This window comes from Prionailurus viverrinus, chromosome A2, assembly GCF_022837055.1.
Source record: "Prionailurus viverrinus isolate Anna chromosome A2, UM_Priviv_1.0, whole genome shotgun sequence".
Classification (NCBI taxonomy): Eukaryota; Metazoa; Chordata; class Mammalia; order Carnivora; family Felidae; genus Prionailurus; species Prionailurus viverrinus.
Genome location: NC_062562.1, coordinates 77,913,130 through 77,939,238, shown reverse-complemented (window position 1 = coordinate 77,939,238; position 26,109 = coordinate 77,913,130). Strand labels below are relative to the sequence as shown.

General features: G+C 40.7%; 1 protein-coding gene across 2 annotated transcripts in view; it reads left to right on the top strand.

The window, feature by feature from the left end:
• The window catches only part of PRKAR2B (protein kinase cAMP-dependent type II regulatory subunit beta), a 101,223-nt gene that overhangs the window by 50,058 nt on the left and 25,056 nt on the right, over nucleotides 1-26,109 (top strand). For both annotated transcript variants that reach the window (XM_047841892.1, XM_047841885.1), the window contains exons 3-4: nucleotides 14,002-14,054; nucleotides 21,581-21,664. In XM_047841892.1, the coding sequence (XP_047697848.1) occupies nucleotides 14,002-14,054; nucleotides 21,581-21,664 (137 nt within the window). The remainder of the gene's footprint in view (nucleotides 1-14,001; nucleotides 14,055-21,580; nucleotides 21,665-26,109) is intronic.

The following is a 26,109-nucleotide window of genomic DNA, read 5'->3' as shown; positions in this document are numbered from 1 at the left end:
AAAAAAGTGATTTTATTAAAGCATGGGCACAGGACCTGTGGGTAGGAAGAGCTACACCAGCTTTGTGAAGAATGACTGGTTATTCCGTGGAACTGGGGAGGTAAAGTCAAATGGGAGGACTTTGATATGCTAAAGAGGACTCCTAAGGCACCTGAGACCTTGCTATTATCATTTTAAGATAGTTTTTCCCTCTGGAAAAGCATTAACATTAAGACAGTAGGGAGTTCCTGGAGAAATGTTTTACTTTGCCTGCCTCAAGCATCTGTCAGTGGGCTGCAGGTTATAAGGAAATTTAATTTTACCTGCCTTTTCCTTCTTGCTTTTGTTCCCCATATCTCAGTGGAAGGATGATGTTGGGGCTCCAGGAAACTGAGTCTATAGGTTTCTGGAGATTAGGCTATTGATAAGATTGCCTGTTTCTTGTAATTCACTAAGATATTTGTAAACTGATAGAAACTCATGTCCTGCATGACTGTGAGTTCTATCAGTTAACCATTTGTTTTGTTTACTTTGGTTTGGGGGAGCCAGGAGTGTCTAAGAAATGTAACACATATCCCACCTGGGGGGAGGGAGTGTGCTAGCTTGTACTTTGCTCCTAGCCTGTCTTATGCTCCCTCATCAGCCCCCACACAATGTGTGATTCCACTGAAATTAAGACATAAATAAAGGTGTGTTCCATTTTCTTATACAGAAGGGAGCATTTAATCCTAACTTGTGTGTTTAGGGAAAGTGGCAGGGAGGAGGTGGCATTTGTGGAGAGTTTTGAGGGAAGAGTAGGCTTATGAGAGGTGGGCATGGAAGAAATGAATTTCTAGTTGAGCAAACCACATGAAATGATAGTAGGTTGAAATAATAGTGAATATTCTAATAAGGTTAGAATTTATGGGCTTTGGTAAGAGTTTGGGCTTTATATGTTGTGGAAAACAGATACATCATGCCCAGGAATGGTCAGGTTGGGATCCTGAAGTTTCAAAATGGCTCTATATTATCCTCTTTACCTCTTTCACCTTGGTCATTACCCAGGAACATACTGAGAAGAGGTGGTCTCTTTCTGGGGATAGCCACATGTAATCATCAGATGGCCTTACCAAGATACATGAACTAGGAGGAAGTAGTTAGACCATCAGCCCATTGTGCTGTTTTTTTTTTTTTCCTACTGATTGATTGATTGATACTTTAACTTAAATACAAGTTAACATATAGTGTAATAATGGTTTCAGGAGTAGAATTTAGGGATTCATCACTTACATATAACACCCAGTGCTCATGCCAACAAGTGCCCTCCTTAATGCCCATCACCCACTTAGCCCATCCCCCACCCAACACCCTCCAGCAACCCTCAGTTTGTTCTCTGTATTTAAGAGTCTCTTACGGTTTGCCACTATTGTACTATTATTGACATATGCGTTGTGTATGTTAGAAATCTAGTAATGCAGTTTTATAGTTATTGGTTTATGCCATCTTGTCTTTTAAAGTAAAAATTAAGAGAAAAAACAGCAAAAGTGTGTTTATACAGTCTTGTATATTTACTCACATATTAACCATTTCCAACCCTCTTCATTTCTTCCTGCCAATTTGAGTTAGCATCTGATGATGTATCCTTTTAGCCTGAAGGACTTCCTTTAGTATTTCTTATAGGGCACATCTGCTAGCAACAAATATTCTCAGTCTTTGTTTACCTGAGAATGAATTCATGTTATCTTCATTTTTAAAGGATAGTTTTGCTGGGTATGGAATTCTTCGTGAAACAATTTCTTTTGGCAGTTTGAATATGGCATCAATGCCTTCTGATCTTTATTGTTTCTGATGAGAGGTTAACTATTATTTTATTATTCACTGGTATATGATAAATTTTTTTTGCAGTTTTGAGGATTTTCTTTGTTTTTGATTTTTAAACACTTTATTAAAATGTGTCTAGCTATAGATTTTTTGGAGTGTGTTTATTCTAGGCTAAGTTTCATTGAGATTCTTGGGTAGTTAATGTTTTTCATAAAATTTAGGAATTGGGGGGCTATTATTTCTTCCTATTTTTTTCTGCCCCTTTTTCTCTTATTTTGGACCTGCCATTATGTGTAGGTTAGCATGCTTGATGTTGTCTCATAGGTCCCTGAGGCTGTCTTTTATTTATTCATTTTTTAAGTCTATTTTACAGATTGAGTAATTTCTGTTGCTCTGTCTTCCAAGTTTCTTGGTTCTTTCTCTTGCCAAGTCAAACTTGGTGAGCCCATCTAGTGAATTTTCTGTCTCAGTTATTAGGTTTTTCAACTCGAGAATTTCATTTGGTTCTTTTTTTTTTTTTAATGTTTATTTATTTTTGAGAGACAGAGCACAAGTCAGGGAGGGGCAGAGGGAGAGGGAGACACAGAATCCGAAGCAGGCTCCACATTCCTATCTGTCAGCACAAAGCCCCACGCAGGGCTTGAAGTCACAAACTGAGAGATCATGCCTGAGCCAAAGTTGACCGCTTAACCAACGGAACCACCCAATGCCCCAAACTGTGTACCCGTCTTGAAGCTTACTTAAAAAAATTTTTTTTTACATTTATTCATTTTTTGATAGAGAGCACAAGCGGAGGAGGGGTAGAGAGAGAGAGAGGGAGACACAAAATCTGAAGCAGGCTCCAGGCTCCAAGCTATCAGCACAGAGCCCGATGCGGGGCTCAAACTCACAAACCGCGAGATCATGACCTGAGCCGATTGCTCAACCTACGCCAGATGCTTAACCGACTGACCTAAGCCGGACGCTTAACCGACTAAGCCACTCAGGCGCCCCTTGAAGCTTACTTTCAAAATAAATAAATAAATACAACTACTAAGATTTAGTGACCATTTCTTGTATCATTATATACTCCTATAAAATTTAAATTTTTTTTTTTTTTTAAATTTTTTTTTCAACGTTTATTTATTTTTGGGACAGAGAGAGACAGAGCATGAACGGGGGAGGGGCAGAGAGAGAGGGAGACACAGAATCGGAAACAGGCTCCAGTCTCCGAGCCATCAGCCCAGAGCCTGACGCGGGGCTCGAACTCCCGGACCGCGAGATCGTGACCTGGCTGAAGTCGGACGCTTAACCGACTGCGCCACCAAAATTTAATTTTTAAATGGACTCGTAGTATATCAGTAGTATATATATATATATATAGATAGATAGATAGATATCATTAATTTATTGTTTATTGTTGAATTTCAGATTTCTTCTATTTTGATCTGTCATCTCTTCAGATTACTTGAAGAGCACTTGTTGAAGTCGATATGAGCATTTTCAAGACCTACTATTTTCAAACTGACTCTTCCATCCAGCCCTACCCCCAGTTTAGAGTTTCACCAGCAGTATATAAAAGAGCTCATTCTAAAATAGGCATCGTCTCTAAAACTGGATTTTATTAAAAAAAAAAAAACAAGTAACTTTGCTAATTTTAGATTTTAAATGTGTAATTGCTATTTTATCTTATTTTTGTATTTCTCATTTTGTCTTTGTATAATTTTTCTTTTCAATTAAAAATTAATTTAAATTCATTGTCATTTATCACCTCACAGATCTTGACAGTTTTTTAAAGCTTCCCTTAATAAAATAGAAATGGAAATTTTCTTTTCTTCAGGAGGAAAGTTCTATTAAGCTATTGTAAGGATTTATTTCTTTTGGCTTTAAATAATGAATAAGCTAGACTGAATTGCATTTACTTGTGAATATATATCATAATATATTTTAAGTCTTTGGATATTGATATGTACTGTTTTGTTACAATTTGGTCATATTTTTCTAAAATAACGTTGAAATTCTTATTATACTTCTGATAATCACATAGGCTTGAATTGAAGGGTGTTCCCCTAATGCTTACATTTGGTAGTTTTATTACTAAACCTGGAAGCTGGAAATTGACCAAACTCTTTTCCCATAATTCTGGCCATATTTAATCCCAAATTCACATCCTAGAGCCATCTGATCAAATGATTCTGGTCCTGAAAATTTATTAATTATGAGAAGAATCCCTGTAGTGTTTCTATTCCTATAATTTTTTCATAGGTACATGTTAAGCAGCATTAGTCTCAAAAACAGTAAACAAATTAAATTATTCAGAAGCTTTAAGTTGCCCCAGCTCTACTACATCTGAAGGACAGAATTGTGTTTTGGTAAATAGGAGTATATCATTCATTATCAGCTAGCATTTATATTCATGTTACTTTACTGTGATCCAAGGTCTCAGACCAAAACAAAATTCTAAGAACTGAGCTTTTGTGCTCTTGGGAAGCTGTTTGTTGACTTTTAATCAAAGTATGAAAATTCTTTTTTGATTTCTCCTTGGCTGTTAACTTCTGAAAACCCATAATATTTATCAAATGTAATGCTCAAATCCTCCTTAGACTATTTCAGCAAAACACAAATATAATTTCTATTATAGTACTCTCCTCTACAACAAATGGACCTACTTGTCTGCTACTCGGTAGTTCTGGAGCATATCATTGAAGAATTATGGTGATTAACAGTAAACACACTCAGGGGCGCCTGGCTGGCTCAGTTGGTTAAGCATCTGACTCTTGATTTCAGCTTAGGTCACGATCTCATGGTTTGTGGGTTCGAGCCCTGCGTCTGGCTCTGTGCTGACCGTGTGGAGCCTGCTTGGGATTCTCTCTCTCCCTCTCTCTCTGCTCTCCCCCGCTTGTGCATGTATGCTCTCTCTCAAAAAACAAACAAAAAAACCAAAAAACTAACTTAAAAATAGTAAACACATACATGGGCTTTAAAATGTTGATGGATATCAAAATATTCTCAAAATTATTCTTCAGGCCCTTTTTGTGGTATCTCTTCACCTTATTCTTTTTTTTTTCAACGTTTATTTATTTTTGGGACAGAGAGAGGCAGAGCATGAACGGGGGAGGGGCAGAGAGAGAGGGAGACACAGAATCGGAAACAGGCTCCAGTCTCCGAGCCATCAGCCCAGAGCCTGACGCGGGGCTCAAACTCACGGACCGCGAGATCGTGACCTGGCTGAAGTCGGACGCTTAACCGACTGCGCCACCCAGGCACCCCTACTTATTTTTGAGAGAGAGAGAGAGAGAGCGCGAGAGAGAGCGAGCATGCAAACGGGAGGAGCAGACAGAGAGGGAGACACAGAATCTGAAGCAGGCTCCAGGCCCTGAGCTGTCAGCACAGAGCCCATCGCAGGGCTGAACTCAAAAACCCAGAGATCATGATCTGAGCCAAAGTCAGTCTATTAACTGACTGAGCCACCCTGGTGTCCCAACAAGGGTTGTTTATACAGCCTTCTTGGCCCTAACTTCCTTGTCTTTCATAAGGATGGGTGTCTCCCTTCCTCCTGGTACAGGAAAGGTATTTTTCACCTGGGAGATTTCAGGGGAAAAGGGCGATGTGGGGGAGGTCAGAGTGACCTTCTTGCTCATGCCGTTTTGTCAGACTTCTTCGGCTTAACGCAGTCCAAATAAGGTGCCATGTTTTGGGGTGCTGGGTCTTGAACCAGGAGCCAGTGAGCAGTTTGCCACTGCCTTGGGGACCGGTGACATTCCAAATGGTGGAGGCTCTGTCAGCCTACAGCCTTCAACAAAGATGACAGGGAGCAAAGTACCCACGGGACGTGGATATGGCCATATCCATGGACATATCCTGTGAGCAAGAAGGAAACTCTTGTTTTCAGTCACTCCGTTTTGGGAATGCTTGTTACTGTAGTATAAGCCAGCCTACCCTGGCAGATGCAGTTTCACTAGGTCTAAGATCAAAAGAAAATCATACTTTTCTCACCACTAAAATGCCTATTCATTTCCTCACTCATCTTTGTTCCCATTGACTGTGTGCCAGCTACTGTTTTAAGTGCTAGAAATGCCACACCGAACCAAACAGTTTCCTCTTTTCTCCCACTTCTTCCCACTGCCTGTTGACTGCCAGGGGGCTTCTTTCTCTGTGAAACCTCCTCTGTCCTCCAAGCAGCTGCTCACTCGTTTTCCCCTGTGCTTCTACAGCATTCTTTTCCTCTGCATCATCTCTCAAATTTTTTTTAATTTTTTAAAATGTTTATTTATTTTTGAGGCAGAGACAGAGCATGAGCAGGGGAGGGGCAGAGAGAGAGGGAGACACAATTCGAAGCAGGCTCCAGGCTCTGAGCTGTCAGTGCAGAGCCCGATGCAGGGCTTGAACTCACAAGCTGGGAGATCATGACCTGAGCTGAAGTCCGACGCTTAACCAATGGAGCCACCCAGGCGCCCCCAAAATATTTTTTTAATGATAAATAAGTATTCCAATGGAGGGGCGCCTGGGTGGCTCAAGTTGGTTAAGCATCCGACTCATGAGCTCACGGTTCATGGGTTTGAGCCCTGCATCCAGCTCTGTGCTGACAGTGTGGAGCTGGCTTGGAATTCTCTCTCTGTCCTTCTCTCTCTGCCCCTCCCATGTGCTCACTTGCTCACTCTCTTGCTCTCTCTCAAAATAAGTAAAAAATGAACTTAAAAAATTAAAAAAAAAAATTCCGATGGGTTCTTTTGCTTGAACGTGATTTGGGATCAAAATGTGAGCTTCTCCATTGTTAGATGTGTCCAAATGCCTTTGCTCCGTGAATTCAAAGTTAGGATCTTCACTGATGTGTCAGAGCAGATGGACACCACCCCTACCAGGGCAGAAATGTGGGTGGGGGAGGGGGAGAGTCCGTTGACTGTCACTGTGCCTTTATTTGGCTGGAAGTAGTGCATCTTATCCAGGTGCTTTTTTATTATTTTTGTCTCTCCCCCAAAGTCTTTTTAGGCTCCTTTCCCTCATCCCTCCCACCTCCATAATGAAATTTTAATACCACTCATGTACTGTATATCTGTTTGTGTATTGTGTATATATATGTGCTTTACCCCCCCCCCCCACACACACACACAAAAGTAGTTTTTTTGTGTTCTCCCCCAACTAATCTTGCTTTTTACTAGTATTTGTAAGGGTAATTTTTTTCCCTTTGTAGGAGGGCATTTCCACTTCAATAAGCTAAGTTTAACCGTATTGCAGCAGAACTCTTGTCTAATGCACCTGTGCTTTTTATCAGAGCTTTGTTTTAAGCTGATTATCATTTAAATACATATGCTAAAATCTTACTGTACTGAGAACACTGGAAAAGTGAACGTTAATGTATTTTACAGGAATCGATTTTTTTCTAGGTTAAATGCCTTTAAACCATGCAGTTTCTCTGTACAGGCCACATTTGCTTTTTCCTCCTTTGACAAATATCTATTGAGGGTGTACTGTGCGCAGGGCTCTGTGCCAGGTGCTGAGGCCCAGTGTAGTGGCTCACGGAGTTCAGGCTGGCTCCTATATGCTTTGTTAGGCAGCAAGCTAGCACGGGTTATATAAACTAGTCCGATGCAGAGCTGTTTGAACAAATTTTTATACGTTTCCAACAAAGTACAGTGGACACTGGGTGAAAACCCCTGGGAGGTGCTGTAATCCCTTGTGCAGTAGAATAAGAAGGGTACTTGGTCTTTGTCCTGAGTCCCTGGCACAGAGCTCCTCAAACCCTTAGAATCTCCTGAGTGATAGGAATTTATTTGCTACGCAGTGACTCTTGGCTGAGGGGCTTCTCGATAGCTTGAGAATGGGGGCTGGTTGCCAGAAAGAACAAACTTTGATTAGAAGTTTGGAACTTTTCTGCCCTAACCCCAACCTTTGGGAAGGGGAAGGAGACTGGAGATGGAGTTAATCACCGGCGGCCAGTGATTTAATTAATTGTGCCTGTGTAGTAAAACCCTAGATGACAAGGAGCACCTGGGTGGCTTCGTTGGTTAAGCATCCAACTCTTGGTTTTGGCTCAGGTCATGATCTCACAGTTTGTGGGATCAAGCCCCACGTTGGGCTCTGTGCTTACAGTAGGGAGCCTGCTTGGGATTCTCTCTCTCTCTCTCTCTCTCTCTCTCTCTCTCTCTCTCTCTCTCTCTCAAAATAAACATTAAAGTGGGGCGCCTGGGTGGTGCAGTCGGTTAAGCGTCCGACTTCAGCCAGGTCACGATCTCGCGGTCCGGGAGTTTGAGCCCCGCGTCGGGCTCTGGGCTGATGGCTCAGAGCCTGGAGCCTGTTTCCGATTCTGTGTCTCCCTCTCTCTCTGCCCCTCCCCCGTTCATGCTCTGTCTCTCTCTGTCCCAAAAATAAAATAAACGTTGAAAAAAAAAATTCAAAATAAGCATTAAAGGGAAAAAAAAAAAAAAGAAGAAACTGTAGATGACAGGGTTGAGAGCTTCCAGATTGGTGAACACATCAGAGTGCTGGGAGGGTGGCATACCCAGAGAGCACTTGGAGATTCTGCCCCTCCCCCATACCTTGCCCTGTGAATCTCTTCCATTGGCTGTTCTTGAGTTGTTCCCTTTATAATAAACCAGTAAGAGTAAGGAAGGCACTTTCCTGAGTTCTGTGATTCATTCTAGTGAATTATGGAACCAGAGTGGTCATGAGAACCCTCAATTTATAACTGGTTAGTGGCCTGGGAATCGAGATCAGCATCTGAAGTGGGGTTGGTCCTGCAAGACTGAGCCCTTTGACTTGTGGCATCTGACACTAACTTCAGGTAGATAGTATCAATTAAATTGGATTGGTAGACAATCCAGTTGGTATCAGAGAGTCGGAGGAGTGCTGTTGGGAGAAACAACATGTATTTGGTGTCATGATGGGAAAAAAAATCCCTTAACCTTGGCTGTCACTGCAGTTGATCCTTGAATAACACAGGTGTGAACTGTTCAGATCCACTTATACATGGATTTTTTTCAGTAAGCCTGGTACAGCATCACAGTACTGTAAATGTATTATCTGTTCCTTAAGATGTTCTTAATAACATTTTCTTCTGTCTAGCCTTCTTTGTTATAAGAATACAGTTTCTAACACATATAACATACAAATGTGGGTTAATCAACTGTGTATGTTATCAGTAAGGCTTCCAATCAACTGTAGGCTTCTTGTAAAGTTTTCAGAGTCAAAGTTATATGGTGGATTTTTTAGGGGCGCTTGGGTGGCTCAGTTGGTTGAGCATCCAACTCTTGATCTTGGTCTCAGGGTTGTGAGTTCAAGTCCTATGTTGGGCTCCGTGCTGGGCATGAAGTCTACTTTAAAAAAAGGTTATATGTGGATTTTCAACAGCATGGGGGTTGTCTTCCCTAACCCCTTCATTGTTCACGGGTTAACTGTGTGCAGGAGTGTGTGTGTGTGTGTGTGTGTGTGTGTGTGTGTCTTACATGAGAAGATTGAGGGCCAAGCTCCAGAAGGTACAGAGTCAATATAGTTCCCACTTTCCTATTCTGTCCTGCAAACTATGACAGGTGACTGGCTATGTAATACATGTATATCACAGTACAATGTGGGAATCAACTTAAATTCTTAGACCATTCTAGATGTCCAAATAGATAATGTGAATATAGCAGGAAAGCCTCAATATAGGGTTCACTTAAAGAATAAGGCTCTGGCCCTTCCTACTATGTAATTGCCACACAAAGAAGAGAATATATAGTTTCAGGCTCAATTTCAGATTTCCCAGGAGGGATAAGGTAAATACATTTTCCAAAGAATACAAAACAGCTCATAGTAGCTGGAGGCTTTGGTTTGAGGGTCCTTCAGGTACAGAGCCTTCATCCATTCATTCCTTGTACATATATTTCCTGAGCTTCTAATCTCTGTGCCAGGCCCCTTGGTGAACAGATGAAAGTTCTCATTTCTTTCTGTTTCCATTTCTTGGACAAATGGTGTTAGACATTTTAGCAAAGAAGGACAACTTTTTTTAAACATTTATTGTTGAGACACAGAGAAAGACAGAGTGTGAGCAGGGGAGGGGCAGAGAGAGAGGGAGACACAGAATCCAAAGCAAGTTCCAGGCTCTGAGCTGTCAGCACAGAGCTCAACGGGGGGCTTGAACTCACAAACTGTGAGGTCATGACCTGAACTGAAGTCAGATGCTTAACCAACTGAGCCACCCAGGCGCCCCATGAAGGACAACTTTTTATTCATTCATTTATTCTACTTGTGTTGGAGAGTCTATAATGTAGGTAGAATATTAGGAGATCCTTAAACAAGGTATCATCTCTGCCCTCAAAGACCTTGCAAGCTTGTTTGTTCATTAATCAGTCATTCATTCAAAAAAGTATGCCTTGAGCCAGGTGGCATGCCAGGTCCATGCTAGGGAACTAGAGAGGGAACAGGAGCGCACAGTTAGCTCCTGATGGGCTGTAAGTCCCAGCCTCAAGGGGGAGCAGATAGTAACACCTTTGGGAGAGTACAGAGTGTTAAGTGAAAACTGTGATCTCTGCCCATGGTATTGGGTCAGGGCAAAGGGAGTGCACAATGGGTTTTCCTAAACTAGCTCTAAGGAGGGTGCCTCTTGTCTAACTTTTTAGTTGGGGCTGGAGAGAAAGGATGGCTTGGAAAGGAGTTCCAGTCCCAGGAAACAGCATAAGTAAAGATTTGGGGGATGGAAAACACCATGGCAGCGTACAAGACTGCATGTGCTGTGTTTTGATTTGGCTGTAGGAGGAGGGAGATGAACTGTAATGTAGTGAAACAGTTGCACATAAATGCCAAGAACTAAATCCTTGTAATATTGGCACAGTAAATAGTTCAAGGAAATGGGCAGCCAAGAAACAAATAAGCAATGCTGTAGATTCACAAATTAGAAGGGTGTTAAATAACAATACTGGGACAGTTAATAAGCTATTTAGAAATATAGTAGATTCTTACTCATAATTTTTGTCAGAGGTTAGGGGATTGGAATTTAGAGATTTTAGAGAATTAAGATTGCCCTCTATGCATTAAAATTTAAGATCAACACTAAAGGATTTACCTACTATACCAGCTCATTGAATATGTGATCCCATTAGCAGTGCTGACCACATGGGCCCCATATTTACAAGGGCCCCGAGTTTGGTCTAATGTTCTGTTGTTGCCCTCCTGAAATTCTTAATTTTGGAAAACAGGTCTGTGTTTTCATTTTGCACTGAGTCCTGCTTATTATGTAGCAGTCCTGCTTGTGAGATTGGTCATCTATAAAAACAAGTTTACAGCGCCAAGCTTTAGAAGTAGTTGTCCTCATGCTTCTGGAAGAGTTGCAGCCAACAGGATTAAAGTGTGTAGGCCACAAGAGCAGGACCATCTGTATGGTGTCTGTGGAAGCCTCAAGCTGTCCCAGACTGATGCTACTAAACATTCATTTTATTAGACACACTCTCTGCCTCTAGCTCTTTCTCATTGAGCAGCCTTTTAATTGTGATTTGGCTTCTTCCATGGTCTTCCTGCAGGGAGAGAGCTGGTCATGCTGACTCCATACTTGATTCAGGGGTGAGTTACTAAATTGGTGTTCTGGCGATATGCATCAGTGAGGTGTTTTAATGGGAGCTTGCCCCTGAGAGACAGGCCCCCGCTTCTGTTCAGTTTCTGAGATAGAAGGTTGAAGTCCATGCATTAGGCTGGTGAGTTCACCAGAGTCAAGTGCAGAGCAGAACATTAGTTAAGAACAAGGGCTCTGGGGTCAGCCAGACAATGAATGCTGTGATCAGGTATTGGTCCTGTTGAACTAAAATGTGTGATCTGGGCCAAGATACATAAACTCTTAGTGCCCTAGCCTTTCATCTGTCGATTGGTGATAGAAAACCTACCTTAGGGTTGTTGTGAGATTGAATGAGAAAATATACACTAAGTCAGGGTTCCTCACCCACAGCTTGTTGACAGCTTGAGCCAGGTGATTGTGGGTTGTGGGGAAGGGGAGCTGCCCCATGCGTTGTGGCTTGTTTATTGGTATCTTTGGCATCCCTCAGTAGCCTGCAGCTTCCCCCTAAGCACCCCCCAGTTGTGACAATCAGAGTATCTCCAGACATTGCCACATGTCCTCTGGGGACAGAATTGGTCCTGGTTACAAATCACTCACTGGCCAAGGTGTATATAGAGTAATGCCTGGAGAAAAGAAAGCACATGTTAGGTTTTATAATAATAAGGGCGGTTGGGGTGTCTGGGTGGCTCAGTCGGTTAAGCATCAGACTTAGGCTCAGGTTATGCTCTCACAGTTAGTGGATTCGAGCCCTGCATCGGGCTCTGTGCTGACAGCTCGGAGCCTGGAGCCTGCTTCGGATTCTGTGTCTCCCTCTCTGTCAGTCCTTCCCCTACTGTCTCTCTCTCTCTCTCTCTCAAAAATAAATAAACATTGGGAAAAAAATTTTTTTAATAATAAGGGCAGTAGTAGTACTAATGATGATAGACTCCTGAGGCCTCTGGAAAGACATTTGTCAGCTGCTCACTGAACCTCTGTTCTTTAAATTTCTCCCGTCTACAGCAGAATAAAGGTCCACATGAATTAAAGGGCAAATGTAAAAAGATCTACTTTTAAAAAAGTGCAAGAGAGGTAAATCTTTAGATTTGTAAATAAAGAAGGAGTTTCTAAGCTCAAAACCAGTGGTATTTTGGGGATGTTTAATGTTGAGTTTAAATTGTATAGAGGAATTTTCTTCCTTGATCTCACTACATTAAAAATAAATAAATATGCCTAGCTTGTGAAAACTTCGTAATTGTAGGTAAAAAAGCACACTGGATAAAATGACTGTGAGAAATAGGCCAGTGGTGTTAAGAAACTGGTGTAAATCAAAAAGAAAACCAAATGCATACAGAAATTCCTCATATATAAAGACAAAGGTAGAAATATAGTCAGCTTATAAACATTTGAACATAGTTTAAAATGCAAAATAATATTTGTTTATTTACTTATAAATTTTTATTTATTTATTTTGAGAGAGGAGGAGGGGGCCGAGGGAGAGGAGAGAGAGAATCCCAAGCAGGCTCCATGCTGTCGGTGCAGAGCCCAACACGGTGCTGTATCTCACAAACTGAGATCATGACCTGAGCCAAAATCCAGAGTCAGATGCTTAACTGACTGAGCCACACAGGTGCTCCTAAAATTCAAAATAATTTTTAAAATTTTAAATAAATTTTTCATAGGCAGGATTTTAAGCAGTAACGTCCAATTCTGTTGTATAGTTTAGAGAAGTCTTATACCTTCTTTGTGGGACAGCAGATGGGTACAGTCCCTCTGGAAGGAAGCTTGGTAATAAGTATGCCTTAAAAAATTGTCATACCTGTTAGTCCCCAAAAATTACGTTTGGGAATAATTCCCATAGCATAATCTGAAATGTAGACAAATATTTATGCGTGAAGAGGTTTATTGCAAGCTTCTTTTAATAGAAGCTAGCTAAGTGTCTAGCATTATGGGAGTGGTTAATGTTAGTTTATGATAATCAGCAGTCTTTAAAACAATTTTTGCAAAATGTTCCTAATGGCATATGCAATTCTTACAGTGTTAAATGAAAAAAGCAAGCTATTAACTGAATATACAGTATGAACTCAACTCAGAATAAAAACTAGAAAGGAATATGAGCACATTAATCATATTTGCCCTTGGAAGACTGGGTTATGAGTAATTTAGGGTAGGTACTCGTAACTGTACAATTAAGTTAATCATCTCATAGCAGACTTAGACTTTTTTTGGTGTCTCTTTGAGGAATTTTTAAATCTTGTGCATTTCTAGAGCTTGGAAATGAAGGTGGAACAGATGAAGCTATGTTTCTTTGAGTAACAGAAAGTAGAAAGCAATTGTCATTGTCTTACAGTACTGTTTTATTGGTTCGTGGGTTCGAGCTCCACGTCGGGCTCTGTGCTGACAGTGCTGAGCCTGGAGTCTGCTTCAGAGTCTGTGTCTCCCTCTCTCTCTGCCCCTCCCCTGCTCACGCTCTGTCTCTCTCTCAAAAAATAAATAAATAAATAAATAAATAAACATTTAAAAAATTAAAAAATTAAAAAAAATAAAGTACTGTTTTATATTTTAATCAATTTTTTATAAATTGAAATAAGAAATTGGTTTTGGGGTGTAGACTGCTTGCCCTGGCTGAAATGAATTAATGTTGTTTTATACCATGGTTCTCTTTTTGTTCATTTATTTTTTTAAGGTATATTTATTGTAGTATGTTTCTTGATAAAAACATCAAATGTCCATTTTTATTTTTATAGTATGTGCCGAAGCTTATAATCCTGATGAAGAAGAAGATGATGCAGAGTCCAGGGTATGTAATTAATAAGTTAATTTTAAATTATACTCCTGTATTGGATCAGGAATATAATAATAAAAGATGTTAACAGGCATATAGATCAACAGAAGGCATAATGGAAGTATTTTGACTGTTTCTTTTTCCTAGTTTTCTTTTGGATGCAGTACTTCTACTTCAAGTTCTATAGAATTCCTTTTTTCCAAAAAGAGTCTTTTTGTTTGGGTAAAAGGAAAGATGAACATAAACACCAGTTGTGGTTTCATTTCTTTTTGCACAAATACGGCCTGGTGATGAAAAGAAAAATGTTTTTTAGCTATCTTTCTCATAGTGTTAATGCTATTTTTTCTGATAGTATTTCTAGTAAAGAAAAATACCGGGGAAAGCCTTTTTGTTCCTACTAGTTTATAACAACAGAAGCTTATTCTGAAACAAACAAAATCACAGTAAAATTACGTCTAATGTGTCAGTTTAAAAGTTCTTACTTTTAAAAATCTATTATGAGTCTTAATAGATTGCTCAGAAACTGATTTCTTGAAGGCTGTAATGTTATTTGTAAGAATTTGTCCAGTTTTGTTTGAAGCAGTTTTTAAGCTATGTCCCTTCGCTCCCTTCACCTTTTATTTATTTAGTAAAAAGTAAGCTAAATATAAGAGATTGCTCTGCCTGAAAAATGGAAAATAATGATTTTCTTTTTTTTCTTTCCTTCCTTCCTTCCTTCCTTCTTTCCTTCCTTCCTTCCTTCCTTCCTTCCTTCCTTCCTTCCTTCCTGTCTGTCTTTGTTTCATACTTACTTGGCAAAAGCTCCATTTGTTGTTTGGCCTCAAAAAATAAAAATTTATTTCTATAGCTCTGACAATACTTAAATAAGATTGAGTTTTAATATGGAAAAGCAAATAGTATATCCCTAAGTCATTACATCATTAAGCTCCCTGAAATATATGTAAAATCCAGGGGTAGAAAGATCAAGGAGCCTCTGTTACACAGAAGGTCTTGAAGAAAATCCCATCTCATTCTTGTACCTGTGGGGATTCCCAGCACCAGCATGGGGGGAGCTCACGGTTTGCTACCAGAACTCAAATTAATTTGATAATGTCTATAAATTCTGGCCTGAAATTATGTTTTCTTAGGATTAAGGTATCATTACTAATGTGTGGCATATTGTTAGCACTTCATGTAGGTGGAAAAACCAGGCCTTCCCCGTCGTGTACTTGATTTATGTATCTAGCAGAAACAATAACGGGTGACTTTGAAGAGGACACACATCTTTACACTTGTTCATAGCTACCATTTGATCCGTGATAGGTAAAGTGGTTGGCTGGGTCACACTCCACTTAATTCCTAACAGTCTTATTTGGGAAGGGTGGTACCAGTTAAGACTCATTTAGCTACATTAAAAAACCCAATCACATTGAGATAAAAATTTAAAAAATATATATATATTGGGGAAATTTATTGGATATATTCTTGGAAATCTCATAGAATTCCAGAAAGAATTAAAAAACCCAAAAAACCGAAGCCGTAGCTGGTAGACAGGAGCCAGGCCACCTCTGGGGTCTCTCCATAGCAGTGATTCAGGACTTAAGACTACTGCTCTGGAAAGGGACTTGGCTACCAATTGCTTTTATGCTGTGTCTCTCAGTTTAAAGACCCAGTTTCCCTGGGAGAGTTTCTCACGGACCCAGCTAGGGGGCCAGGGACAAGAGGTGCAGACTTTAGCTACTGGCCACCACTTTTAAGTGAAGGCAGTTCCTAGAGAAGGAGGAATCTCGATGGGTGGGGATTTACCGCTAGAGTTATCCCCTGTAACACCCTTCATATTACTTTTAACAGTGTATTTGTAATTAACTTGTTATAATTATAAGGCGCTTCAGATTCTCTCCATTAGGAGAGAATGACTGTTCTTTAAACATGTTACTAAAAACTGCACTGTTTTTCCAGTCTTAGATACTACAAGGCAAACTGCACCATAGCACTTGGAAATGATTATGACAGATTTCAAAATTAATTGGCTCTAAGCAGGTATTGGAAAATGTAAAGAAAATATATAGTATATTTTGATAAGGTACCATTTCATTTGAACGTTTTGTATTATTTCACAGACTATGCAGCAGATCCTTAAATCTCAGATTAGTATAAATGAGTATTTATTCTGATATGAATTCAAAGAAAATTTAAACACTTAAGATTGATGTTGCAAAATCACAAATTAGATTTTACCTTTAATGAATGAAAACACAGGGGTGCCTGGCTGGCTGAGTAAGTAGAGTGTGTGGCTCTTGGTCTTGGTTGTGAGTTTGAGCCCCACATTGGATATAGAGATTACTTTAAAAAAATGAAAATATCGGGGTGCCTGGGTGGCTCAGTTGGTTAAGCTTCCAATTTCGGCTCAGGTCACGATCTCAGAGTTCGTGGGTTTGAGCCCCGCGTCGGGCTTTGTGCTGACACCTCAGAACCTGGAGCCTGCCTCAGATTCTGTGTCTCCCTCTCTCTCTCTTCTCTTCCCCTCCCCTGCTTGCACTCTGTCTGTCTCTGTCTCTCTGTCTCTCTCTCTCAAAATAAATAAACATTAAAACAATTTTTTTTAAATACTTAAAAAAAATGAAAATATACAAGTTTTATTTACATCTAACATGTAGCCCTTCTGGTAGAGAAGAGCTGGTAAGTTTAAGAGTAGGTCATTTCTAGCAGAGCATGCAACTCTTGATTTTGGGGTCACAAGTTCAAACTCCACATTGGGTACAGAGATTACTTAAATAACAATTTTTAAAAAACAGTGGAACATTTCTTTGTTGTGTTACTCCACAGAATTTGGAGGGTGGGGGGTGCCTTCTGTATATCTGGTGGGGTGCTAGGATGTTCCTTGCTGAGCACCATGGACAAATCCCTGCCATCTTGGGGCTTAGAGTCTCCTAGCAGAATTAGACAACAATCCAGTAAATTAATGAACAGTTGCAAAGTGTGAGCACTAAAAGGATAGTGAAGCAGGGTCTAGTAATGAAAACAAAACCAACCCCACATGACAAGGTCCCTAATTAAATGGAGTGGTTGCAGAAGGCCTCCTTGATGTGAGACTGGGGAGAGTCTTGCTCCAAAGCCCTGAAGCCCCTTTTGGGTTGATCTCAGAGTCTCAGCAGGGAGCAGGTGATAGTTCCCAGCCAAGGCAGGTGTGGCCACAGTGGTTCAGGTGAGGCTGGGGGAGGAGGGAGGGAGATTTAATACCCAGTAAATGTGATGGAATCCATCTAGGTGTTCAGATTTAAATTTTTTAAATGTTACCTTCAGCTCTGTGTGGAGAATGGACTGGACAAATAGAAAAATATCTTGTACAGATATCTCTTGCTTTACCAAAATAGATTTGTAGTGTTTTCTTTAAAGAAAACATCTACATAATTTTTTTTATGAATTGTTTTTCTGATTATTTAGTTGAAAGACACCCAAGATTTAGTTAAGTTGACAAACTTTTTCTGTAAACCTTTTTTTTTCCTGAAAAATTTACTGTTTTCAGATAATAAATATTTTAGGCTTTGGGGGCCATACAGTTTCTGTCAAAGCTACTTGCTCTGCTCTTGTAGCTTGAAAACAGCCATAGACACTACATAAATGGATGAATGTGGCTGTGTTCCGTTAAAACTTTATCTATGGGGGTGCCTGCCTGGCTCAGTCAGTAGAGCACGTGACTCTTGATCTTGGGGTCAAGTTTGAGCCCCATGTTAGGTGTAGAGCTTATTTAAAGAAAAAAACCAAAAAAACGTATTTATGAACACTTGAATTTGAATTGTATCTAATTTTGATGTATCAGGAAGTATGAATTCTTTTGATTTTTATTAATCCCAATCATTCTTAGCTTAGGGGCCATGCAAAACGAATTTGGCCTTCAGGCCATAGTTTGCTGACCCTGGTTTCGAGAATAAATTTTGTAGCCAGCCTCCCTGGGATGAATCATAGCTCTGCAGCTCTGAACTTTCTGACATTGAAGAAATTACTTGGGACAAGTTCATTTTAATATAGGAGATCATACAGTAGTTTTCTTCTTCTGTCGGCTTATTTTACCTAACATGAATTGCTACCTGCTTCATGGGATCAGTTACTAGGATAAAATGAGTTATTATTTTTAAAGCCCTGAAACCAGTGCCTGGCACATAATAAATGCTATATAATTATTTGGGTTTTTGTTTTATAATTATTTGTTTAAAAAATAAGATTTTTATCCGAAATCAGAAATAAATTTTAATTAAAAAAAAAAGTGGCTGCTAGTAAGAAGAAGTCACAGTTGGGTGTATTGCTGAAGCCTTAGTTTTCCATATGCAGATCTTACATGTAGGATCACATCAAACCCAACAGAAAAAGAGTCTTTAGAAGCGGGAGAGCATCTTTTGAGCAGTTGGTTACAGGGTGGAGGCACCCAAAGTCTCAAAGATTCACCAGATTTCTGACTGATTTCCAGAGCATAGAGCAGGATTTTAATATAGGGTCTGTTGTAAAAGATAAAAAAGACTCCGGGTACAGAGGAGTGATGGTGGGGAGAGGGGACAGAGGGAGAAAGGAAAGCAGTAGACAGTAGCTGTGGTGGCAGGATTAAGAACCAAGATTTAAGGGGCGCCTGGGTGGCGCAGTCGGTTAAGCGTCCGACTTCAGCCAGGTCACGATCTCCCGGTCCGTGAGTTCGAGCCCCGCGTCGGGCTCTGGGCTAATGGCTCAGAGCCTGGAGCCTGTTTCCGATTCTGTTCTCTCTCTCCCTCTCTCTCTGCCCCTCCCCCGTTCATGCTGTGTCTCTCTCTGTCCCAAAAATAAATAAAAAACGTTGAAAAAAAATTAAAAAAAAAAAAGAACCAAGATTTAAAAGTGTTAGTTCTTGGGGCATCTGGGTGGCTCAATCTGGTAAGCATCTGACTTTGGCTTAGGTCACGATCTTGTAGTTCGTGGGTTCGAGCCCCACATAGGGCTCTGTGCTAACAGCTCAGAGCCTGGAGTCTGCTTCGAATTCTGTGTCTCCCTCTCTCTCTGCCCCTCCCCTGCTCTCTCTCTCTCTCTCTCTCTCTCTCTCTCAATATAAATAAACATTAAAAAAAATTAGAAGTGTTAATTCATAAGAATGGAGGTAGTAGGAGAGAGAGAAAAGGAAACTGCTGTTGTGTGAGGGGTTCCGTACAGAGTGAATGGTTGGGGCAAAAGACTTAAATTCATTACAAGAGTAAATCAAGTGCAAGGTGGTGCTAAGAAAGTTTAAAGAAGACAATTTGGGTAATACAGTCACACCTCAGCACTTCATGAAGGAGGTGGTCTCCGTTCCCAAGGGTCCAGGGAACTTCAAGATGGGGTGGAAGGCAGGAAGCTTTTGTAGGGCAAGGAATAAGGAACAAGGAAACAAGTATAGAGCCCGGGGTGGCATGGCTTTGGGGGTTGGCTGCTGGCCATGCTATGTTTCTGGTGCAGCAGAGTATTTACGGGAACACGAAAGCTATTTAAATTGTGGTTTGCTGACGTTGCTCCCTGGGCAGGAATCCCTCCATCTTGGGCCTAGAAAGTTATTTCAGCAAGGGTGCCATGGTATCCCTGACTTTTTCTGAGGACAGAGCTTCTCAGCAGGCAGACATTTTATGATTGTTTAAGTGTTGAAGATCTAGTTGGATTTTGTGAAGTGAGAGGTGACTGTTTTATTGTGTTAGCCTTCCTTATTTGAAGTAGGGAGATAGGAATTTTGGTTGGCATGAATTTTTTTAATGTCCAGATTTAAAAAATTTCTTGTGTTGTAAGTAGTGAGTTAGTTGGCACCAGGGTCTGCTTTTTCTGTGTCCATATGTCATCTTAGAATCTAGTTTGAGGTGAAGTTTGCTTATATCTTACCCATATGGGGAAAAAATGCAATGACTTCCTCTCCCACTGGCTAATACTCTTTTGAGGAGTATATAAATGCTACACAGACAGGCATACCTTGGAGGTACTGTGAGTTCAGTTTCAGACTACTGAAATAAAGCGTGTATTACAGAAAGCCACTCAAATGAACTTTTTGGTTTCCCAGCGCAGAAAGAAGTTATGTTTACACTCTGTTGCAGTCTGTTAAATGTACAGTAGCATTATGTCTAAAACAACAACATCCATGTCTTATTTAATTATGTACTTTCTTGCAAAAAAATGCTAGCCATCATCTGAGCTTTCAGCACATCCTAATAACTGATCTCAGATCACCGCAACAAATACAGTAATAATGAAAAGGTTTGAAGTATTCTAAGAATTACCAAAATGTAATCCAAAGAGACAAAGTGAGCAAATGCTGTTGGAAAAATGGTGCCAACAGACTTGCTCAACACAGGGTCACCACACACCTTCAATTTGTAAACACACCTGTGAAGCGCAGTAAGGTGAAAATAAAACGAGGAAGGCCTGAATAACTGTAAATATCCTTTATTCCTCTTGGGCCTATGATTTTCATCAATTTTTAGCCACCTGAGATTGGCCTGAAGCACTGATTCTGATTTCCCATTGTGAGTTTTGGTATATTCATGGGCACAGAACTCACCCCTGCCTGGTTATGGCTGTGCTGATGGCAGGGCCAGTGGCAGAAGGGCTGGGATACCTGCTCATCAGCTGCCATAGCCACTCTTTGAGCATTAGAATAGGAAAAGGTGGTGTGTCGGGGTCCAGGATGACGCCATGCCTGCTGTGTTTAGGACTGTCTCTTGCCTCTCTACTCATTTTATAGTTACAAACTACCGGTGTTCACAGAAGAGTGGGCCTTTTGGTTCAAGTTGGTTGAGGCTTCTGCTACTCAAAAGGGACTCTGGAGAGTTGACAGGCCACACTTCCAGAGGGCATTCTGTTGGTCTTCCCCCTTCTGGAATGACAGTTTAAGAAGAATATACCTCACTTGTTTTCTTTGAGCTCATTCTAAACTGAGCACACCAGGACTGTTGGATTCATTTTTCCTCAAATCCACACTCCCTGGGCATGGTGGCATGCATTGACTTGGTCCCTTGGGAAAATTACTCTTTGGTCTGGGTAGTTAGGTACATTGTGCATAAAAATGTATATAACATCTAATGCAATATACTTGTAAGAATTAATTAGCTTCTAGAGGCAATCAAGTTTCAAAGGGAAGATCAACATCCTGAAAGACTATTGCACTCAGTGGTAGAGTGTGAAACAGTATTGAAGGCTATTGAGAGAATATTAAAACAGAACGAAGGCAGCCTGCAGATCTTCAGCGTAGCTGTTTTGACCTGCTGCCCTTTTGTGTATTCCTACTGGCTGGGAGCTTTGGAGTCTTTAGTGATGAGCCAATCACAGACTTTTACCAAATGAATATGCTAATCTGGGGGAAACACTCTTGAAAACCATTCCAGTGCTGAATTGATGAATGTGCACCACTTCCCAGATATCAGCTCTGTTACTTGACCTTTCTTAGTGAGCTGCTAGCTGAGGTCTGGCCACCTAAAGTGAACCTCAGCACTGACCATTCTTCCCTCCAACATCCTGCTAGGAAATTTCACCCCTTACGAGTAAGATGAGTAGACTAATTGTTTGTTAATTTGGTATCCTTTTAGATTATACATCCCAAAACTGATGATCAAAGGAATCGATTGCAAGAGGCTTGCAAAGACATTCTGCTGTTTAAGAACCTGGATCCGGTAAGACAAATCTCACTAACCAGAAATGTTTTTTTTTTTTTTCCCAGTGTCAGAGTGAAGAACTGGGTAGGGTCTTAGATTTTACCCTCTTTACAAGCTAACATCACCCAGGATGATGTAAAGGCCCCACCGTGGATGCCTGAGTGTATAGTGGGGTGTGTTCTAGGAGAGCAACCCCAGGCTTCAGAGGTGCTCTGTTGTCACAGCTAGGAGTTCACAGGCCTGCCTGCACCTTGTCTGGGGAAGACATTATGTCATCCCTCGAAGTTACTTGTTACAAACATTGCCCTGAGAAATGGCCCAGATGAAGAGAAGGTAGGACCTTGCATTCTTTGTACAGCCAGTAGGAACGTGCAGGATGGTGCAGAGCCCGTGGTGGATTGCCTCTCTTACCAGCTAGTAATAGTAATTACATTTTAATGTGTGACTTGTCTGTTATACGTATTTTAAAGGTAACATTTTACTTGGCCTCAAAGGAGGGGGATTTCTTTCTTTCTTCCTTTCTTTTTTTTTGGTAAGGTTTTCGAAATCTCTGGTCTTTGGTTCTGGGTGATTTTCTAGAATACCCTCTTTCAGTGTTTTGCCCTGAATTCTGACTTAATTGTTCTTTTCCTTCATCACAGATTATGCCTCTTCACTGCTCTGTGGTCCTTTGGGTTGCCATGATCCTGCTGCCATGATCCAAATGTGGGAAATGAGTCAACTCTTGTAGCTTACCTCAACTTTTCTTTGTTGGCCAAATGCAGCATTTTATAGTTTTCAGATTGATGTCCTGGAGAATAAAGCATTAAATTAACACCTATTCTTTTAAAGATAAGGTCTTCTAAAGGCCATTTTTATAAAGAGGAAGGGACTGCATTATACCAAATCTTCTATACTGGGTCATATGACACCTGCCACATTTTTAAAAAATCCTTTGTTTTGCGGTACCTGGGTGGCTAGGTCGCTTATATGTCTGCCTTCAGCTCAAGTCATGATCTCATGGTTCGTGGGTTTGAGCCCCACATCGGGCTCTGTGCTGTCAGCACGGAGCCCACTTCAGATCCTCTGTCTCCCTCTTTCTCTGCCCCTCCTCCACTTGCACTTGCTGTGTCTCTCTCTCTCTGTCTCTCTCTCTCTCTCTCTCAAAAATAAATAAACATTTAAAAAAAAGATTCTTTTTTTCTAGTACCACATATGTGTCTTCACATCCTCTAGGAACACAGATTATACTTTGTGACTTTGGAGATATTGTTTTAGGACCACACATTACATACAAGTTCTTGTCCAGTTTGACTCAGGTCCTCTAGAATTCTGAGTTTGCAAAACTGTGAGCTCTAAAGAATGGGGGTGTTGGTTGTTTAATAATGAAAAATTAAGAAATGAAATTAAGATAGAAAAATATAGGAATTCAGTTTAGAAATGGAAACATTTTCTTGTAGTATTAAATTACAGATAGAATAAGTGACTAATGGGAATTTGTGAAATTTTGATGGGCTTCCAAATAATCACATATTTCATTTATCTAGAATGATAATGATTCTGTGAAATAAAAGATACTTAAACTATGTAATTTCTTTCTTTATTTTTTTTAATGTTTAATTTTGAGAGAAAGAGTGCAAGCGGGGGAGAGGCAGAGAGAGGGAGACACAGAATCTGAAACAGGCTCCAGGCTCTGAGCTGTCAGCACATCGCCTGACATGGGGCTCGAACCCACAAACCATGAGATAGGTTATGACCTGAGCCGAAGTTGGATGCTCAACCGACTGAGCCACCCAGTCACCCCTAAACTATGTGATTTCTATTGATCGTCCACCAGTGCGAGTCCAAATAATTACCAGTGGAAAGATACAACTTTGTGTGTGTATGGGGGTGGGCATTGGAATTAAACTAATTTAGTATTTAACTCTTGCCCTTCAGGTACATGTGGAAGACAGCTGTAAAATTAATCCTCAGCTGAAGTTTTTCCCTTCAGCTAAACAGATTCTTTATTTTTCAACTAGAACTTTACATGGTAGGATTTCAGAGCTCACTGAAAACAGTGCTTCTCACGCTCTGCTGCGCCTGTAAATCATCAGAGGATCTGGTGAAAAATGCAGGGTCTCGTTCAGTAGGTCTGTCATGGAGCCTGAGAGACTGCATTTCTCACCAGCTCCCAGGTGAGGCTGATGGTCCTGGCCCACAGCCATGCTTCCAGGAGCAGGCACTAGGGCCAGATGTAAAAATGCTCTAGTTCAGGTTTTTGGCACTCCCGCCTGTTATTTTGTTTGCATACTTTCCTATTGAATTGAACCCACATTTTAATGCATCAGCAATGACTAGACATTGCTATTCAGGTGCCTGTACACGAAGTGATAAACAGATGGGAGTGAAATAGCTGTTAGGCATGTTTTCTGGGAATGCTTCCTATTCTGTTCTCTAAATTGATTTTTCTTGCCATTTCAGCTTTAACTCTTTTAAAGCCCTGTAAAAAGTGCATTTAAAATAATTAAATTTGGGGTACCTGGGTGGCTCAGTCGGTTAAGCGTCTGACTTCAGCTCAGGTCATGATCCCATGGTTTGTGGGTTCGAGCCCCATGTCGGGCTCTGTGCTGACAGCTCAGAGCCTAGAGCCCACTTCAGATTCTGTGTCTCCCTCTCTCTCTGCTCCTCCCCCGCTCATGCTCTGTCTCTCGTTCTCTCCCCAAAATAAATAAACATTAAAAAAAATTTTAAATACGGGCGCCTGGGTGGCTCGGTCGGTTAAGCGTCCAACTTTGGCCTAGGTCATGATCTTGCGATTCGTGAGTTCGAGCCCCGTGTCGGGCTTGGTGCTGACAGCTCGGAGCCTGAAGCCTGCTTCCATATTCTGTGTCTCGCTCTCTCTCTGCCCCTCCCCTGCTCATACTCTGTCTCTCAAGAATAAATAAATGTTTAAAAAAAAATCTAAAAAAAATTTTTTAATAAATAAAATAATTAAATTGCATTTAAAATAATTTTTTAAAAGCTATTACTAGTAGATTCTGGCAAGGAGCATCTTTATTTAATTAAAGTGATTATTTTTATAAACAGTAATTTTTTGTAGCCTTCTTTTGCTTCTTTGATGAAGGTCTTCAATATGCATATATTTTTCAAAGGTCAGCTCATAGGGGAGGGAAAAAAACAAGAAAAAGCCGCTTCACAAAATTAGCAAATTCATGAATTACCATTATTGAATATTTTATAGGGAAGAAGCAAATGTATTTACATAGTTGCTTCCAAAAGATTTTTTTTTTAATTTGAGCCTGAACTGTCTTGATTTATTTCCCTACTATCTCAGATCTTTCTGGGAATGATGCAAAATATAGATGAGTAAAAATGTATGTTTTTCAACAAATTACCACCTGGAATTAAAAAAACCTCCCCAAACATGACAGTTTGAAGATTTTAGGTTAAGCTTATGGTCTTGAACAGTGTTCTGGTTTCTCATGATACACATTTTTTTTACAGTAACCCAAATGCATTTACATTGAATGACATATTTGGCTCCTATAACCTGCTTATAAAACAGTGCCCTTCAGTTTGATGCCGTGCCCGCATACTGTGCTCCAAAACCTGTATAAAGTGTTGGATGCCACAGAAATGCATGGTTCTTGTCCTCTTGGAACTTACGATTTGATGGGGGATCCAAATACCCACACCAAGCAATTTGGTAAAACATGGGAAATGCTGTAATGTAGTCAGGACACTGTGAGAGGGTGAGGGTCTCTCAGCCCCCTGAGGTTTCAGGAAGCTGGGGAGGCCACCTGAGCTGAGCCTCAGAAAATGAGTAGAATAGGAACTTGGCAGGGGAAGAAAAGGGAGTGTTCTCACTGGAGCCTGGAGCAGAGGACACCCAGTGGAGGGAGCATAGGGTGTGTGTGTGTGTGTGCGCATGCACGGTGTGTCATAAAGGACTGTTCTTGACCTCCACCCTGCAGCGTTGGCTGCCTATTGAAGGCAGTGGGAAGTCACACTTGAAATACTTTCAGCAAAAGTAGTAATCGAATGTGTGTGACGTCACTGTGGTGGCAGGGTAGAGGGTAGAAAAGTGGGAAAAAGGACTTAGGGAAGAGGGGTGGTTTCATAAAATATTCAGGATTAGCAGAAGCTGGAACTTTTTAGGGACTGGATGATTTGTGACCTGATGCACAGGGTCTAGGACGTCTTCCTCCCAGTGTCTCCGCTGGAATGACCATGAGCTGGTACCTTTTTCTGAAATGGGAAAATTTGGAGGAGGAAAGGGGGGGCAGTAATTACTCACTTATAAGAAGAATGATCTAGGCTTTGTATCTAGCATCTCATCTCAATTCCCTGAAGTCATTGTGTAGCTTGGAAATCTGGCACCTTCTTGGCCTCCGAACGTTTTTTTCCTGGGAGTGCTGTGTATGCATACATTGAGCACAGCATTTGTAATTATGAATCTCTTTGAAGATATCCTTTTCATGAATATTTCAATGCTCGACTCA